The 16594-nt window shown below is 38.4% G+C and overlaps 1 protein-coding gene across 1 annotated transcript; it reads right to left on the bottom strand.

The window, feature by feature from the left end:
* Positions 1-3229: 3229 nt before the first annotated feature.
* Positions 3230-7642, bottom strand: LOC130710785 (monocopper oxidase-like protein SKU5). The gene is made up of 9 exons (XM_057560142.1): positions 7266-7642; positions 6920-7029; positions 6544-6814; positions 6276-6414; positions 5325-5691; positions 4591-4956; positions 4411-4489; positions 3635-3834; positions 3230-3544 (listed from the first exon to the last, which is right to left on the bottom strand). Exons 1-9 carry the CDS (start codon positions 7407-7409, stop codon positions 3439-3441), a joined length of 1782 nt encoding a protein of 593 aa, XP_057416125.1. The 5' UTR covers positions 7410-7642; the 3' UTR covers positions 3230-3438.
* Between the last annotated feature and the right edge of the window lie 8952 nt (positions 7643-16594).

The following is a 16594-nucleotide window of genomic DNA, read 5'->3' as shown; positions in this document are numbered from 1 at the left end:
CTATGTTGTTCAATGAACTGTCATTTAACTTGATATATGTTGTTAGTTTAATTATCACGTTATATGATTAAGTTCGAATAACATGTTTTCTCTTTTATATGTGGTAATGACATGGAGTTAATTCTTTCTGTTTTGCTACTTGTTGTTTGGGTGCTTAACGCTATTAGGCGATGAAGAGCCTTCTGGCGATGCTTAGCCATGCTGAGATGGAGGAGGGATAGTAATCGGTGGAGCAAGGATGGAAGAAGCTGTTTAGTTTCCTCTTAGTAATTTATGTTTTGAGTCTTCTTCGTTATCTAAAAACTCTGCTACTAAAACCCTGTTTTCACCACTGTTTAAGTGTGCGTACTTATTTTGGAAACTTGTTTATGATATTGTAAGTCACTATTATTATATGTCGGGAACGGGTGGTTTAATTAAGGTTATTTTATGTTTAAAACCCTGTGGCTGAAGTGTCTATTTGTGTTTCAAAAAAATATATATATATTGTATTTTCTTAAGATTACGAAATAGTCTTTAGACTTTGTTAGGTTACTTAATGTGATTCCTCAGTTGAGAAATTGGAGCGTTACATAAAGCATGGTAAAGCAAATAATGGAGTTGTAGTTAGGAGTTATTTTAATTTCTGAAATGCTGCCACGATAATATTTGGTCGGGTAAATAATTTTCGTGCTCTTAGCTTAAGCAAGTTGGTGAAGGGAGTAACGTGAGAGGCATAGTGGTTGATCTTTTGATTTACACTAAATTAATATCTGAGGATGAAAAAAGTGTAAGACGTAACAATACATTAAGATTCACTTTTAATCATCTCATAATTATTTCTTCAGCTACTAAAGACATGGACTTGGAAGCACAAGCCTAAAAATGTTCTTCTAGCTTGGGGTCAGTGTGATGGTCTTTTTGTGTAGGTATGATGTGTGGTTCAAAAACCTTAGGCAATTGGACTTAGAACATTCCCACCTATAGATTTGTTGTTCATCCCACCCATGCGAGACTTTTGTTTACTTTAAACAAGAGTGCTCAACAATGGGGGAGGTGGAAGATGTTAAGCAGCACTACGGATAGAGGGTAGGGTATCATGTAGTGGTGGTGAAGTGCCTAAACAGTTAGGAGTGGCAAAGTGGTATGGCGAGGCAGACCAGACATGTCCCTCATTTGTCTAGCAACAAAATGGGTCAGGAAATGATTTTTTTCAATGGTGCTTTCATTAATACCAAATGGTTTCCCAACACCACCTACATCAGTGATAATAAAATTCCAATGGGTTATACAACATTGCAATCGGATAAAATATTAAGGACAAAGCATGCTTTGATACAAGTTTTTTTACCATACTAAAATGCCCAAAGAAATCCCCTAAATTTGGATTCCTACAAATAGTCTGACTTTCAAAGTAGTATTTTTTTTCATTTTGCCAGTCATCCGGCTCTGCCGGAGTTGCGATCTAATTCAAGGAAGCCAACCACCAACATTTAGATCAACGAAAATAGACAGTTTCAAACAAACTTTACCCAGTAGAGAACATAATTGGGAAGAGGAGGGTAGTGGTGGCAGTGGCGAGAATGGTCGCCACCGAGGAGACAAGGGTGGTCGCAGCAACATCACGAAGGCGGTGCATGGGGGCGTCGAAAAACGCAACTGAGGATGGAGTTAGTGACAATGGGGAGGAGGAAGGCCATAGAAAAGGGAGAAAAACCACACTACAAAAGAAAAACTCACTTATTGAGTAACAAATCCACCTAGTATGAAAGAGAACCCATTTATTGTGAGAAAAACACCTAACAACTAGGAGAAGAAGTCTCTATGGAGAATGAGGAACCCCCAAAGGGGAGGAGACCCCGGGGGCCCGGGGGTGGTTGTTCTCTTCACTCCTAACAAAGAAATTTGGGGGTGGCGGCTAGGTTTTTCTCCCACCTTCCTCCTGAATCACATTCAAAGGTCGTGTGACATGCTGACTTGTGGGTCTGAAGTTCTAACTTAGGCCATTGGGCTGGCCCAATAAAAAACTGAAAAGATTATAAACTTCACATCTCTTCAAGTTAAATGTAGAATGGAACTACCAAAAGACCTTCGTTTTAATTTGGGCTGCAAGACGATGCTTTATTTGGCATTGGCACGAGACATGAAAAAAGTAGCTTTTCGTAATGCATAGGATGCTACGTACCATAACCAGAAGACTATTCGGTATTGACCCCTCGTAGTCAAGTAAGGACACAAATGACTGCTAACACTAACACTATTTGTGCACTTGTACTTTACTTTTCTCATCCATTCATTCATTCTCATGGGACATTATCCTCAGAAAGTAAGAAATATGCACCCCTTAGCTCCAACATGTTAACATGCTCAACTCTTTCCGCAGGCACCGATCTCAGCCTTTATTGAGGCAAAAGCACTTCCCATATAAAAAGAAGAGAACCAGTACTACCAAGTTAATTTCTCTCAAAATTTCGATACATTCAACTGTATATGTACACTAATTAAGCATCACTGATATACATTGTATATGCCAAGTATCAAAGGGGAGGTAGAAATTGCTGTTCTCTTAACTCCAAGCTTCATTCTTCAGCTAGACGAGGGAGAAGAAGTGAAGCTTTTCTAGATTAGAAGATTTGGATAAAGGAAGTAAATCTAAGAAAGGTTTAGGGAAAGTGAAGGTTAGAGAAAGCATAACACCATATCCTTCTATAATGAAGTTTCCAATGCATGTAGGCTCCCCATTTCTCTTCTACCAATTTTCTTGATCTTTAGTATGAATGACAAAATTGAATAGTGGTCGGAATGTTTTACTGAGACATGCAAAGGGATTTCTGGCTTCATGGAATTTTGAATTAAACAAAGATTTGAAGTTATAGTGTTGAACTGAATGATGTTGTTGGTCGGACTTCAGTTGTGTAAGAGATGGAATGTGTTTGTTGTTGATTTGGACAAGTAAATGAGTGAAAAAATCGGTTAAGCGTGTATTTGAATATCAACACATCCCAATTCATACAAAAAATATCGTCTTGAATTGCATGCTAAACATGGCCTAAGTCATATCATTGACTCATAGGATTCAAATTATACAAATATTAAGATAAAGGAAGTTGTTGAGTTTCGACATTAAAAAAAACAAGACGAAAGGTATGAAGGCATTGCAGTGGAAGCTAGGAAGTTGTTGAGTTTTGACATTAAAAAAACAAGATGAAAGGTAAGAAGGCATTGCAGTGGAAGCTAGTTGGCAAGTATCTAGAATGCAATTGTCATCACTACATAAATAAATATAGGCATTAAAAGAATTACATGTCCCAATCCAATTAAACCGGGAACAACAACCACTGAGCTAATAGGGAAGAATACAAGTCAAAATCACTGCAGGATTAATATAAACAAGACTTACAAAATTAAGAATTCACCAAGCAACAAATTAAGAGAGATGGATGGACCCAGAACGTGCTTCTACTGGATAATGGTGATTGTGGTGCATACAAACATCACCCAAGTGAAGAACAGCTTCAGTATATTCCCATTGATTGAAGAACCAGAAGAAGAAACATCCTGAGGCCTGAAAGAAAACAAGTAACATTAGAATTTGACAACACCCACACCCTCTTTTTAAGTTAGATAGTTGGAAGAAAATAAAAATATAACATACTTTTGCTTTTTACTAAGGGCACCACAGAAAAGTGCATTGTCTGGAATGGGCAGCTCTGTCTTGTTATTAGGCTCTGGGTTGACAACCCTGATGTATGTTTCTTGACCAAGATACCACGAGTCGAGGTTTTCGGTTCTCAGATTCCAAATTCCAACGTTGTCGAGGGAGACCAAAATTGCTGTCCATGCTCCAGGATAGACCTATATGAATGCAAGGGAAACAAACAGCTGTGATTAAAATTCCAATGAATCATGACAGAGAAGTGCAAAGACATCTAAAGACCAATTAGTATGTTGTTAGCTCAAGGATTCATTGATGTAGTGCCATAGATTCTATGACCAAATGATCTAGATTTTGATCCTCTCTGCCCTCAATCTTTAAAATAAAAAAGTAGACAGTTGAAATGTTTAAAAGATAATGAATGATAGCCTCAGTAAGTTCAAGGAATTTATGAAATGCGAGCTTCGGATTTGAATGCTAATACAAACACAAACTATCCACATATATTAATGGTACAATTTAACTCAGAACTGAACTTGTCAGTCATATGATAAATGGGAACTTAATTAGTTTCCCATTGCAGCAAACATTTCCAACATTTCAACTTTTTCTAAAACAAAGACTTCACAAGGAACATGAATGAGAACATGAAACTACTAGCAAAAGATCAGTCACACATCGGTCTAAATAGAATAAAAGTTTTATGGAGGCATTTGACAGTTCATGAAAACAAGAAAAGTTTAATGCAAGAACTTGTATCTGAAGAGAAAATATACCTGTGTTGTAGCGCGAGCTATTCCATCCCATTTGTTATATGTTCCCCTGCTATTATCAGACCAGTCACCGTAGTCCATCCTGCAGCCAATATATAAAGTTGAGTATTTGTAGTTCCTGAAATATGTAACATTCCATGTAAAAACAAAATAGCATGTAAAAGAGAAGAAATTTGTCACTACCCCACAACAAAAAATGCATATCCATCCAAGTGGTAGGTATGCATCCTGGTGTCGTTGTTCTGCAGTATAATTTCTATGAATCCTCTATAACTTCCATTAATTACTGATGTTTCTGCTCGAGGTGAACCAGTAAGAGGCCTAGTTGGGAAATCAAGCTTGTATATGTCTTTTAATTTGAATTGGTCAGCTAGCCTGATTGGAGTGGAAGGATTGACAAAAGAGATCCCGCTGAGCGTTGCTCGCTTCTTCCCATTAATCTTCACTCGTGGTTTATTTTTCAATACATAAACCTCAGTCACATTGATGGAACCATATCTGAAAGACCCTTGTGGGTTTGGACGAGCGCCACTTGCTGATACATTCCATCTACAGCATTAACCACAGAATTGCAAGAATGAGTAACGGAAATCATTGAATTCCCAAATTTGAGAATATATTCTAAACATATTCTAGACTACAACACTTCTAATAAGTCCACACAGTTGAGACATAGTGACATGTATAAAGTTCACAACTGAATGACAGATTTCAGGTTAAGTTTTAGAAATTGAGTACCAATTTATCCATCATTTTCTTCTGAAATTATTCAACCTCCCCTTAAACTCCCAAAAGAAATACAAAAAACTCAAAATAACAATAGCTGTTGTTTAATTTGACAGTGTTCATTAAAACTGGAGCATGAGTAAATGAGACTAGATAACACATAATGCTATAAAACTCTAGCATAGAGAGACCTGATAGATCTTGCTTGGTTCATCGAGTAAGTTTTGTCAAATTGGTCCTCTGGAGCAGCTGGCAAAGGACCGCGTGCCTTCCCCTTGGAATTTGTATAGTGCAAGATACCAACTCCAGTAACTCTTTGCCAACGTGATTCATTTACAAACCTCGCACTTGCTACAATGTAGTAATCTGTACTTGCGTTCTGATCCATGGTTACTAGAAAAGTATAAGATTGTCCAACATGAACATCTAAACTAGTGTAGTTCTGCTGCACTGTATAAGATCCCTCAGTCTCTGCTAGAAGTAAGTTATGGTTCTGAATCCGGAAATTCAGACTTGTTGATACTCCAACATTATGTACACGAACTCGGTAGGTTTTTCCTGTTAAACATTATGAGAGATCCCATTAAAAACATTGTAACAGATAAATCATTGAGAAGAATGTCATAATGTCAAGCTCAGAGCTACCCAAACTCACTGTATTGAACAATAGCAAATAGCATTAATGTTGGACATCAAGTAGCATCCCAAGTAATAAATATTGAAACAAGTTATAATTAATATACTTCTAAGAACCACAAGAAGCTTTTTTTAACACACACCATGTGCTCTAATCAACAGACATAATTCAAAGTAGATGAAGACACAATATGAATATTTCACTTGTTTTGTTATCTCTTTATTATGTTGATTGACTTTCTAGTTTCTATAACTCAAACATGATTATGCTCCGTATGTCAAAACTCAATTGACAAAAAGGAAAGCAAGAGCATATATTAGTCAATGAGTCTATGTTTTCAAGCCTAAAGAAGCTCAAAATTAGAGAAACTTCATAGCAAGACCTTCAAGTTTCTCACTTTGGCACATAGATTATGTGGTGTAATGATCATAACACCTAACAGGACCATTGATATCAGTACTAAGAAACATCACAAATTCAAGTTAAATTTCTTCTAAGAAGTTACCAGGATGGACTTCAATGTTTTCAAAATCGATGCCATCAGGAACAAGCGTATCGTTATATCTATAAGGGCCTTTCCCGTTAATGAGAACACCATCCGGCATGCCAAGATCTTTTCCATCATCCAGATCCTTCCTCAGATCCTACATTCCAAAGTGGAGCCAGCAACAAACAAACAGTTCAGCCAGTGTTATTTGTCTTTTGTCACATAAAAAGTATTAATAAGCACTTAGCAAAAACAGGACTCTCCATAAACTCAACCTAACACTAACCGTATGATTGCGCGTGTACCAATCTCCAATAAAAACGATAATGTCCCCATACGGCGAATCAAAAGGGATAGGAATGTCAGCACGGGGGTTAATGATGAAACTCCCAAACCCACCAGCTGCTCTTTGAAAATGCAGGGAAGGAAAGTAGAAAAAGCTCCCAATCTGATCCTTGACCTGAAACTGGTAAGTCCAGTTCCATTTCGGTGGAATGGGACAATTTGTGCCAAGAACACCATCTTGCCACGAAGTCCTCCGTTGCTGAATCCCAGACCTGTCCCAATCACACATGAAAAAAACACACAAATTAACCTCATAAATGCAGCTCAATAATTTTCTTTTATGTGAGCAAACAAATCCAAGTTTTGAAGCACCCTACCAATGAAGGAGGAGGCTCTCATCCAATTTGTTCCGGACATTGACAACAACGTTGTTGTTTGTGGTTACATTGATAACAGGACCTGGAAACTCGTTGTTGATAGCAATGACCTGAAAATAAAAAAACAACACACAAATAAGAGCCATAACCTAAAACCCTATACCTCTTTCCTTTCTTCCTAACTCAAACAAAGTCAACAGTTCACAAATTCAAGTGTTTCATTACTATTTATGGGGGCCTCCATAATGCAGATCTGCAACTAAAGCTTGAAAGTTTGGGAAATTCAAAGCAAGTTCATGGGAAATGAACATGACCCACATCGAAAAACAGCAAAAGATGTGTGTACCTGTTGAGGAACTCCAAGAGGAGATGCAGTGATGTAAGAAACCTCGAACTTGAACTCAAATGTTGGATCCGCAGCGGAAGAGAAGGTGAGAAGCAAGGAAATGCTGAAGAGAAAGAGGAGGAAGAAAGGTGCAGAAGAAGCCATTGAATGGAAGAAAACTTTTTGGGTTGTCTCAAAAGATTTTGAACCAAATTTAGAGTAGCTTTTTTTCCTTTTCTCTGGATTTACATTATCAATTTCTAACAGAAAAGGAATGGAAAATTGGTAGAGAAGAAAGAAAGTGAGAGGAAGGAAAATATGAGAGATGAGAGAAAATGAGTAGTAGAAGAAGAAGGTTTTAGCTGTGAGTGAAAATAAAAGCAGTATTGTATAGTGTGCAGTGGATGAAGAAGGGAGTTGGGTTTGGCACCCCACCTATGGGGCTTGGCACCCCACTTTATCAAATACGGAATTTAAAGTTCCGTATTCTCCATATTGAATACGGAACTTAAAATTCCGTACTGTATTTAAGCATGCGTGTCACATTTTCAACCACTCATTATATACTAAAACAGATACGGAATTTTATTTTCCGTATTGATACGGAAATTTAAATTCCGTATCTGTTTTAGTGGGGTGCAAAGTCTAAGGGGTGGGGCTCCAAACCCAACTCCCGATGAAGAAGAAGGTTCAAGGGGTGACAGCCAGTAGCCAGTTCATACCTTGCGTTTGTTTCAGTATTTGACTATTGTCTTTCCTTGCAAATGTGGAATTTCCTTTTTATTTTATGGAGAGTAGGTTTGAAATTTAACGTGCCCATGCGGTTGGCTTAAAGTGATGCTAGGTTGTATGGCTTGTGTTAATTTCAGATAATATTTTTTGACATAAAATAGTGAAAAGGAAATATTGGATATGGACATACCAAAAGTAATGTGAGTGATAAAGGAAAATGGAAAAGGAAGTAATAAATTTGATATAAATGTCATAGGAAGAGAGATAGTGAAAAAATAACTAGCTATATAGTAAAATAAATGTCAATAGTTTAAAGTGTTTACACGTCATTAAGAAATATTGAAACATGATGAGCTCTTAAATCTTTTCAAAATGGAGTTTCTACACAAAATAAGAAAAATCACACATATATTATTTGAACCAACTATATGCTGATAACATTGAAACTTAGTGTATATTTGTTTTCATATTTGATCAAATATAAGCATGATTTCACATAAATCAAGACATTATTAAAAAAATAAAAAATTATCATGTTAAGTTTAACGTAAACAAAGTTGTAAGATTTAACACATTTTTTCAATGAGAAAGTAATCCATTCTACATGTATTATTATTATTTCTTGAAAGTAAGTTTTGAGGTTAGCCGTTGGCACTTTGTACTTAAGCTTCCTGCAAAAGATGCGTGTATCAGCAAGAATTGGCAATTTTGTTTTATTTAATGGTAGTCTTTAGAGTGATGGTTAAGGAATTGACCAATAGAAAATGTTATCAAAAATTGCAGTATCTGATATAACATAATTTAATACATGATATTTCAAATAAAAACTTTCTATAATCAACCACTTATTAATTTTGTATAAATTAATTAAGTTTGGTGATTGATGATTGGGCCCTTCCCCTTTTAGTAGTAGTGGCAACGGCGTAATTTGCGTTGTAACGGTCGGATCGCTGCAAAAAAGCGCCACATGCTTGCCAGCGCGGAACCATTCTAGGTGTGGGCCCCACAAACCGAGGGTGTGATGTTAAATTACCATCGGATCCCTGACTTTGTGTTTTGACTTATCTAGAACGGTCCCTGGTGATGATGCATACCCGCGTGAGTCCAGCCAAGAAAAGTGTCCAAATTACAGCCTCAATTCCTCTGAATCATTTCCAATTTTTTTCATGTTAAGGACAAAATATGATTTTGACATGAATCGCTTAAAACAGAAAACAGTTTAGCTGCAAAAGCAGTAGTAGTAATAAATAATACATTTCAAAAATAAATAAATAAATAAATAATAACTAATTAAGTTAGCACTAGGGGAAAAAAACTGTCATTTCGTGAATTTTCAGCTGTACAAGAGTTTTATTTTTCATGTTGGGTGGTTTTTTAGATTTCTCTACAAGGTTGTGTTGTTTCTGAGAAGTTTTTGGATATTAAACACGACTATCTCATAGATTGAGAGTTGGGTTTTCAGTGTGTTGTTTGTCAGAGCGACTATTTGGATGTTATTAAGATGTTCGATGCTCTTGACTCGCCGGATGCTATTAAGATGTTGGATGTTCCTTGTTTACGTCGTTACATTTGAGAGTTTTGCTGATGGAGATTTGTTCATATTTCTACGCGTCTGTGGTGTGTTTCTTTCCACCATATTCATCAAGAGGCTAATACATTTGTTAACAGCTTACTTCGTTGGGTTTGCGCATGCAGTTTTCCCATCACATCTGCTCTCTACCCCCTTTTCTTGCTTCTAGCCAATGTTATTGGGTCCACGTCGTGTAATTTGTTGTTTTCCCACTTTTATTGTGTCAAAAATATTTCAAAAACTTTATCATTTGGAATATTTTTACAATTTTATTTTGATGGAAATAGTGAAGTAATTTGTACCAAAAATAATTTTAACGCATCCTTTTTTATTTTTCACACACCCTAACACTTTCGTTTCTTATAAAATTTTAAAACAAGTGGTCCATAAATAGTAAGGTAGCGTTTGACAGACAGTGGGGAAGGGAACATAATATGACATATGGGTTATGTTCTGTGTTTGTTGTGTTTTTATGGTGGAACAGAACAGGACAAAAAGCTCCTGGAACAGGACATTTTAGTTTCATAAAAAAGGGTAAACAAAACACCCACTTAAAAATTTAACATGGTAAAAAATGCTCTTACTTTATATTTGAAATCTTTTATATTCACGCAGTTTAAAATCACTTCTTAAACTGAAAAGAACTTCTATATTATGGATTGGGCGAGCCCTTAGGGGGGCTACGCCCTGAGGGACTCTCGCCAAATGGCGGACGCTTTGCCAGTTAAATGGGCCTTTGTTAGCGAGGCCCATCAAGGGTAGTCACGTGGGAAGCCTGACCTTCACTCTATAAATAGGGGACGGTTACCAATTGTAAAAGACTCTCTACTACTCTAGGGGTTAGCCGTTCCTTGAGTGTTCAAACCAAGAACATTTTGACGCCATCTGTAGGGATCGGTGAATTCTTGATTCCCGGATCACGTTGATTGGTTGCACGTTTGTGAGCTGTTTAGATTTCGGGAAGTTCATGGAAACTCATCATTGACGGCGACGCGAGTCACCGAGACGGAGGCGCGTCTCGCCTCCAATTCGTTTCAGATAGTCAGAGAGGGAGGAGAGAGTACGACATGAGGGTGCGCAGCGAGAACAGGCCTTTCACGAACTGGAGCTTGGTAATGGAAGCCAACCTCTATTGCCTCCTCCACCTCCTCCTCCACCTCCTTCATCATCTCTTCCACCATCGCCTTCACTATCACGAACTCACGTCCGTTCACCCACTCCGCCGTCGTCGCCTCAGATGACGGTTGCTCAAGGGGAATGACGGCAGCTTATGCGCAACATAAGCGATATACAACAGCGGAACGAGTATTTGCAGGCGCAACTCGACTTTTTTCGCCAAAATCAACAGGACGATGGTGTTCGTGAAATCGGGATGGTTGTGGATTTTCGTCCTTTCTCGGCAGAGGTGGAAAATGTAGTCATTCCTGATAACATGAAGACTCTAGTTTTGTAATCTTATAGTGGAGAAACCGATCCAAAGGATCATCTCCTCTACTTCAACACGAAAATGGTGATAAGTGCAGCTTTAGACGCAGTGAAGTGTTGGATGTTCCCGTCGACGTTTAAATCGACGGTGATGGCATGGTCGATCAGCCGTGAGCTAGGGAGTGTTACAACAATTGTTTGGATTTGTACGTTAAGAAGAACGCTACGACAGGTCATCGGTGCTACGAGATAGAAACTAAGGCGTTGAAGTTCGGGGAGAGGGTCTTGAAGATTGGGACTAGACTTACTGAGGAGCAGGAAGCGCGCTTGGGAAGGTTGTTCGGCGAGAATCTGAACCTATTTGCGTGGAGCTGCATGGATATGTCGGGGATAGATCCCAACTTCATTTTCCATAAATTGGCATTGAATCCAGGAGTTAAGACTGTATCGCAGATTCACCACCGGATGGGTGATGAAAAGGATAAGGCGGTGAAGCAGGAGGTGGGCAAATTGTTGGCGGCGGAATTCATTAGGGAAATTAAGTATCCCACGTGGTTGGCAAATGTGGTAATGGTAAAGAAAGCGAATGGTTAGTGGCGGATGTGTGTTGACTACACAGATCTTAACAAAGGCTTTCCCGAAAGACTCTTATCTGTTACCTAGTATCGACAAAGTGGTATATGGCACGTCAGGCAATGACCTGCTCAGCTTGATGGACGCTTATTCTGGTTATCATGAAGGTCGTTTTATCTTTGTCCGCCTTGTGCATGCGGATTTGATGATAACCAGAATAAGCGTCCATCAAGCTGAGCGGGTCATTGCCTGACGTGCCATATACCACTTTGTCGATACTAGGTAACAGATAAGAGTCTTTCGGGAAAGCCTTTGTTAAGATCTGTGTAGTCAACACACATCCGCCACTTACCATTCGCTTTCTTTACCATTACCACATTTGCCAACCACTTGCAATCAGCGACAATGCGATTAGCTCTGTGATTTTGCAAGAATTAGATGGCGAGCAGAAGATAGTGTACTTTGTGAGTCACACATTACAAGGTGCTGAGGTCAGGTATCAAAAGATCAAAAAGGCGGTGCTAGCGGTGCTTGTAACCGCCAGACGGTTGAGGCCGTATTTTTAGGGTTTCCAGGTAAAGGTGCGAACGGATCTACCCCTAAGGCAGGTCCTTTAGAAACCTGACTTGTCGGGAAGATTGGTGGCATGGTCAGTAGAGCATTCAAAATATAGCTTACAGTATGATAAGTTGGGGAAGATGAGCGCGTAAGTCTTGGCCGATTTTGTGGTTGAGCTGACGCTGGAGCCCGGCGAGAAGGTGAACACCCAATGGACACTGTTTGTAGACGACTCTTACAATGGGAAGGGGAGCGGCACGAGTGTAACACTTGTAGACAAGTTACCCTTTTTACAAAGAAAACATCAAAGCAGTTTCCTAAACTTTATGACAAGAGCTTCCTTTTTATTTTAGTCGTGTCACAGTACCAGTGTTGTGTCGTGTCCAGTGTCCTTGTTTGAGTCCGTGCTTCATAGATTATAAATGAAAAATATTGCAAAATTAAAAATTCTAAAACAACTGAAGTTTTGAAATAAAAGAAAAATCTATAACAACAAAAGTTTTTTATGTAATCTATGAAGGTATGAAAAACGGTAGAAAGGGGGGGTTTGAATAAAGTTTCAGAATAAAACTTCCACCTTAAATATTTTGGCAAATCTTTCGAGACAAATAAAGTGCTTAAGATAAGAGTTAGAAAAGCACACAAGGATTTTATCCTGGTTCACTTGATAAATCACTCAAGCTAATCCAGTCCACCCGTTAAGGTGATTTCTTCCTTCTTAGAATGAAGGCAATCCACTAATCAGGTATGTGTTACAACTGCACTTGAAACCTACAAGTGACTAACAATACACTGACTTAGCTCACACTAAGATTCACTCTCTTAGTCTTCTCTAGGATCCGATCAACCTTGATCTCCTAAAGGCAAACTATACAACTGTATATGAAGTTCTTGTTTACAAAGAGAATGCTTCTAAAAAGCTTATAGTAAACACAATGAAATTCAAGATGAAAGAAAGCTTAGAAGGATTGAATATTTCTTGCGCGTGTGTAAGTGCTTCTAGCCGCTTCTTTCAATCTTCAGCCTCTATTTATACTCCAAGGATTAGGGTTTGAACGCTGCATGGAAATGCTACCGTTGGAGGGCAGTTCTGGAAATTCCAGCTTCTACTGTGGCTGAGAATTTTAGGTAGGTCGTCAGGATAGTACATTTGCTTTTGTACTTGGATAGTGACTTGACCTTTAAACCTAGTAGACTTCTGATCAGGGGAATGCTTCATGTTGGAACTTGTGAAGCCAGTTGATTAGAGTCAGAGGGAAGCACAGATCCTCTGACCGTTGTATCTTCTGATTCTGAACTCAGAGGGAAGTACATGGTCTTCAGAGTCATCTTGCTTCTGGACATCAGAGTTTCCACTTTTCAGCTTCTGGATCTTCAGAGTCTTCTACACCTTCAGAACATCTGAACCTTCAGAGTTTCTTGGTTGTCAGAACGTCTGAATCTTCAGAACTTCAAGTGAATGAGTCCATATCAGAGCTTGTAAGACTTCAGATCTTCTGAAGCATTTCTACTGTTTAGAGTGAACATAGATGTTGCGAAAGCGTTGCTTGGGTCGCTCTTTAAGCACAGTGCTTCTGATTTGTGTGAGATTAAATTGAGCTCAGAGCCTGTAAATAGCACACTCAGAAAAACACGTTAGAGTACCATAATTGTTCATACTAAAATGTTAACTTGTAATCATCAAAACATAGAGTTGTACTACTCGATCAAAACTTGATCTTACAATCTCCCCCTTTTTGATGATGACAAAACCAAGTATTTTGATGAACAATTCTTAAACAATAAACTGAATTCACTCAGAGTTTAGAGATATAGACTAAGACTTATCCTGATGTGAATAGTTTATTTTTCTCCTTCTGAATCCAAGTCACAGCTTGATTCTGAGCATAGCTCCCCCTGAATCTAAGACTTAATATCAACCACGTTAGAAGTATCTAGATTCTGAGCTATATTGAAGTATGTGATCAGAGTTAATTGAGTCATAAGATGTATCATAGCATTGAGAGAGATGACATCAATCAGAATGTATCGTTAGAGCATAGAAATTGATCACATAAGGGAGTTGTCAAGATACTATTAGTTCTCCCCCTTTTTGTCATAAGCAAAAAGAATGAAGGTGGAAAAAAAAATAGTAAGAGCATAAGACGAAATACTCCCCCTCAGAAGGAATACCAAGGGATACTTGGCTTCTGATTAGTATATCTTCTGATGAGAGCAGAAGTGACAAAGTCCAGAGGTTCTGGTGACATCTCCATTCTGGACAAAATTCCATCTTCAGATACTTCAGAATGAGAAGCTATGAACCTACTCTTCTTCTGATGACGCAAGTCAGAAAATTTAGTAGCATCTTCTGATGTTGTTGCTTCTGGTTTGTCAAGTTCTGAGTCTTTGTTTCTTTCTGAAACGGTCATGCTCATCTCTGCAAGATTGTTCAGCTAGCTTTGACTTGTCAGAGTCAAGCTTATCATTAATTCTAACATGAATAGCGTTCAGAATATCAACAGAGGGGTTCTTATCAAAAACCAATGATTCCTTGACCAAATCTTACTCTACTGATGCCTCCAAGATCAACTTCACCTTCAGGTTCAAGTTTTGGATCTTGGGACATATGCCTTTCTCCCGTCATGTGTTGCCTGCATCCACTGTCCAGGTTCCATGGTTGGAGTTTCGATGGACCTATTGAAGATATCTGCAACATATATAATCTTATCCCTAGGTACCCACTTTCTGGGTCCTTTCTTGTTAGTTAGCCCAGAAGTTCTGACAACTTTGGGTCTTTCAACAGGATAATATAAAGGAATTTGAGCATGATATTTTGACATAGAGAAAGTTCCTTTCTTAAGAGATGATGGATCAACTTCAGAAGGTTTAGAATAACCAATGCCATATATTTCATTTCTGCTTACGCCATAGATCATTGAAGCCATTAAGCTTCTGTCTACGCTTTTAGCCAGGAATCTTTGAAAAGATTTTTCATATTTAGTTCTTACTAACAGAGGCATCATAAGCAATAACTTCTTCTAACTTAACAATTTTATTTTTTAGCACAGAGTTAGAGTTAACTAAAGCATGATTACTCACATTTAATTCAGAAATCTTTTTCTCATGTTCAACAGAGGTTCCAGAGGCAGCAGAGAAAGAATCAAATACCTCATTTTCATCGTCAGAGTCTGGATCTCCCTCTGATGCAGATTCAGAGTTAGTTGCTTCTTTTGACTCTTCTTCTTTGTCTTTGACAATAGCCATGAGTCCTTGAACTTCACCATCAGAGTCAACATCCTCTGACTCTGATTCATCAAAAGTCACCATCAGACTTTTCTTTGTTTTGAAGTGCTTCTTTGACTTTTTGTCCTTTGACGAGCCTTTGTATTTGCTCTGCCTGTGCTTCCAGATGCAGTTGAGCTTTCTGGATATCAGAGTCAGCTCATCCTCATTAGAATCTTCAGAGGCTTCTTCAGATTCTTCTGCTTCTGCTTGGAGAGCTTTAGCCTTTTCAGATTTGGATTTCAAGGCTATAGACTTCTTCTTGTGATCTTGATGTTCAGCACGCTTTAGTTCATGACACTTCAGTATGCTTATGAGTTCTTCCAAACTCATCTGCTCAACATCTCTTGTGAGCTCCAAGGAAGTTATCAAAGGCATCCAGCTTTCAGGAAGACCTCTAAGGATCCTTATGACATGATCCGCAGTGGTGTAGCTATTGTTGAGGGGTTTTATTCCAGCAATAATCAACTGGAATCTGGAAGACATATCCTCAATGGATTCGTCAGGTTCCATTTGGAAGGATTCATATTTCTGGATCAAAGACAGTGCCTTTGATTCTTTCACTTTCTTGTTTCCTTCATGAGACATCTTCAAGGATTCAAAGATGCCTTTGGCGGAATCACGATCAGTAATTTTCTCATATTCTTCATATGAAATGACACTTTGCAGAATAGCTCTTGATCGGTGATGATCTCTGAACTCCTTCTTTTGATCTTCACTCATATTCTCCCTTGCGATCTTTACACCATGTTCATCAACAGGAGGGGTGTAGCCATCAACAACAAAATCCCAGAGATCAGGATCAAAGCCAAGAAAGAAGCTTTTGATTCTATCTTTCCAAAAATCAAATCTCTGACCATCAAAGATAGGTGGTCTTGCACTGTATTGATATTTGCTTGTAGTAGTGGTGGAATCCATGAGTTTTTCACACTGGCCCGGATCTACTGAACACTGTTAAGTTTGGTAATCAGAACTTGCGCTCTGATACCAATTGAAGGTATCAAAAACGGTAGAAAAGGGGGGTTTGAATAACGTTTTCAGAATAAAACTTCCACCTTAAAGATTTTGGCAAATCTTTCGAGACAAATAAAGTGCTTAAGATAAGAGTTAGAAAAGCACACAAGGATTTTATCCTGGTTCACTTGATAAATCACTCAAGCTAATCCAGTCCATCCGTTAAGGGGGGTAATCAGAACTTGCGCTCTGATACCAATTGAAGGTATCAAAA

This window comes from Lotus japonicus, chromosome 4, assembly GCF_012489685.1.
Source record: "Lotus japonicus ecotype B-129 chromosome 4, LjGifu_v1.2".
NCBI lineage: Eukaryota > Viridiplantae > Streptophyta > Magnoliopsida > Fabales > Fabaceae > Lotus > Lotus japonicus.
This window is presented reverse-complemented; position numbering and strand designations above follow the sequence as displayed.

Coding starts and splice junctions, on each gene's coding strand:
- LOC130710785 (XM_057560142.1), bottom strand. CDS start 7,409: ATGGCTTCTTCTGCACCTTTCTTCCTCCTCTTTCTCTTCAGCATTTCC. Junction 6,815..6,919: donor GAGAGCCTCCTCCTTCATTG/GTAGGGTGCTTC, acceptor TGATTGGGACAG/GTCTGGGATTCAGCAACGGA. Junction 5,692..6,275: donor AAACATTGAAGTCCATCCTG/GTAACTTCTTAG, acceptor AATGTTTAACAG/GAAAAACCTACCGAGTTCGT.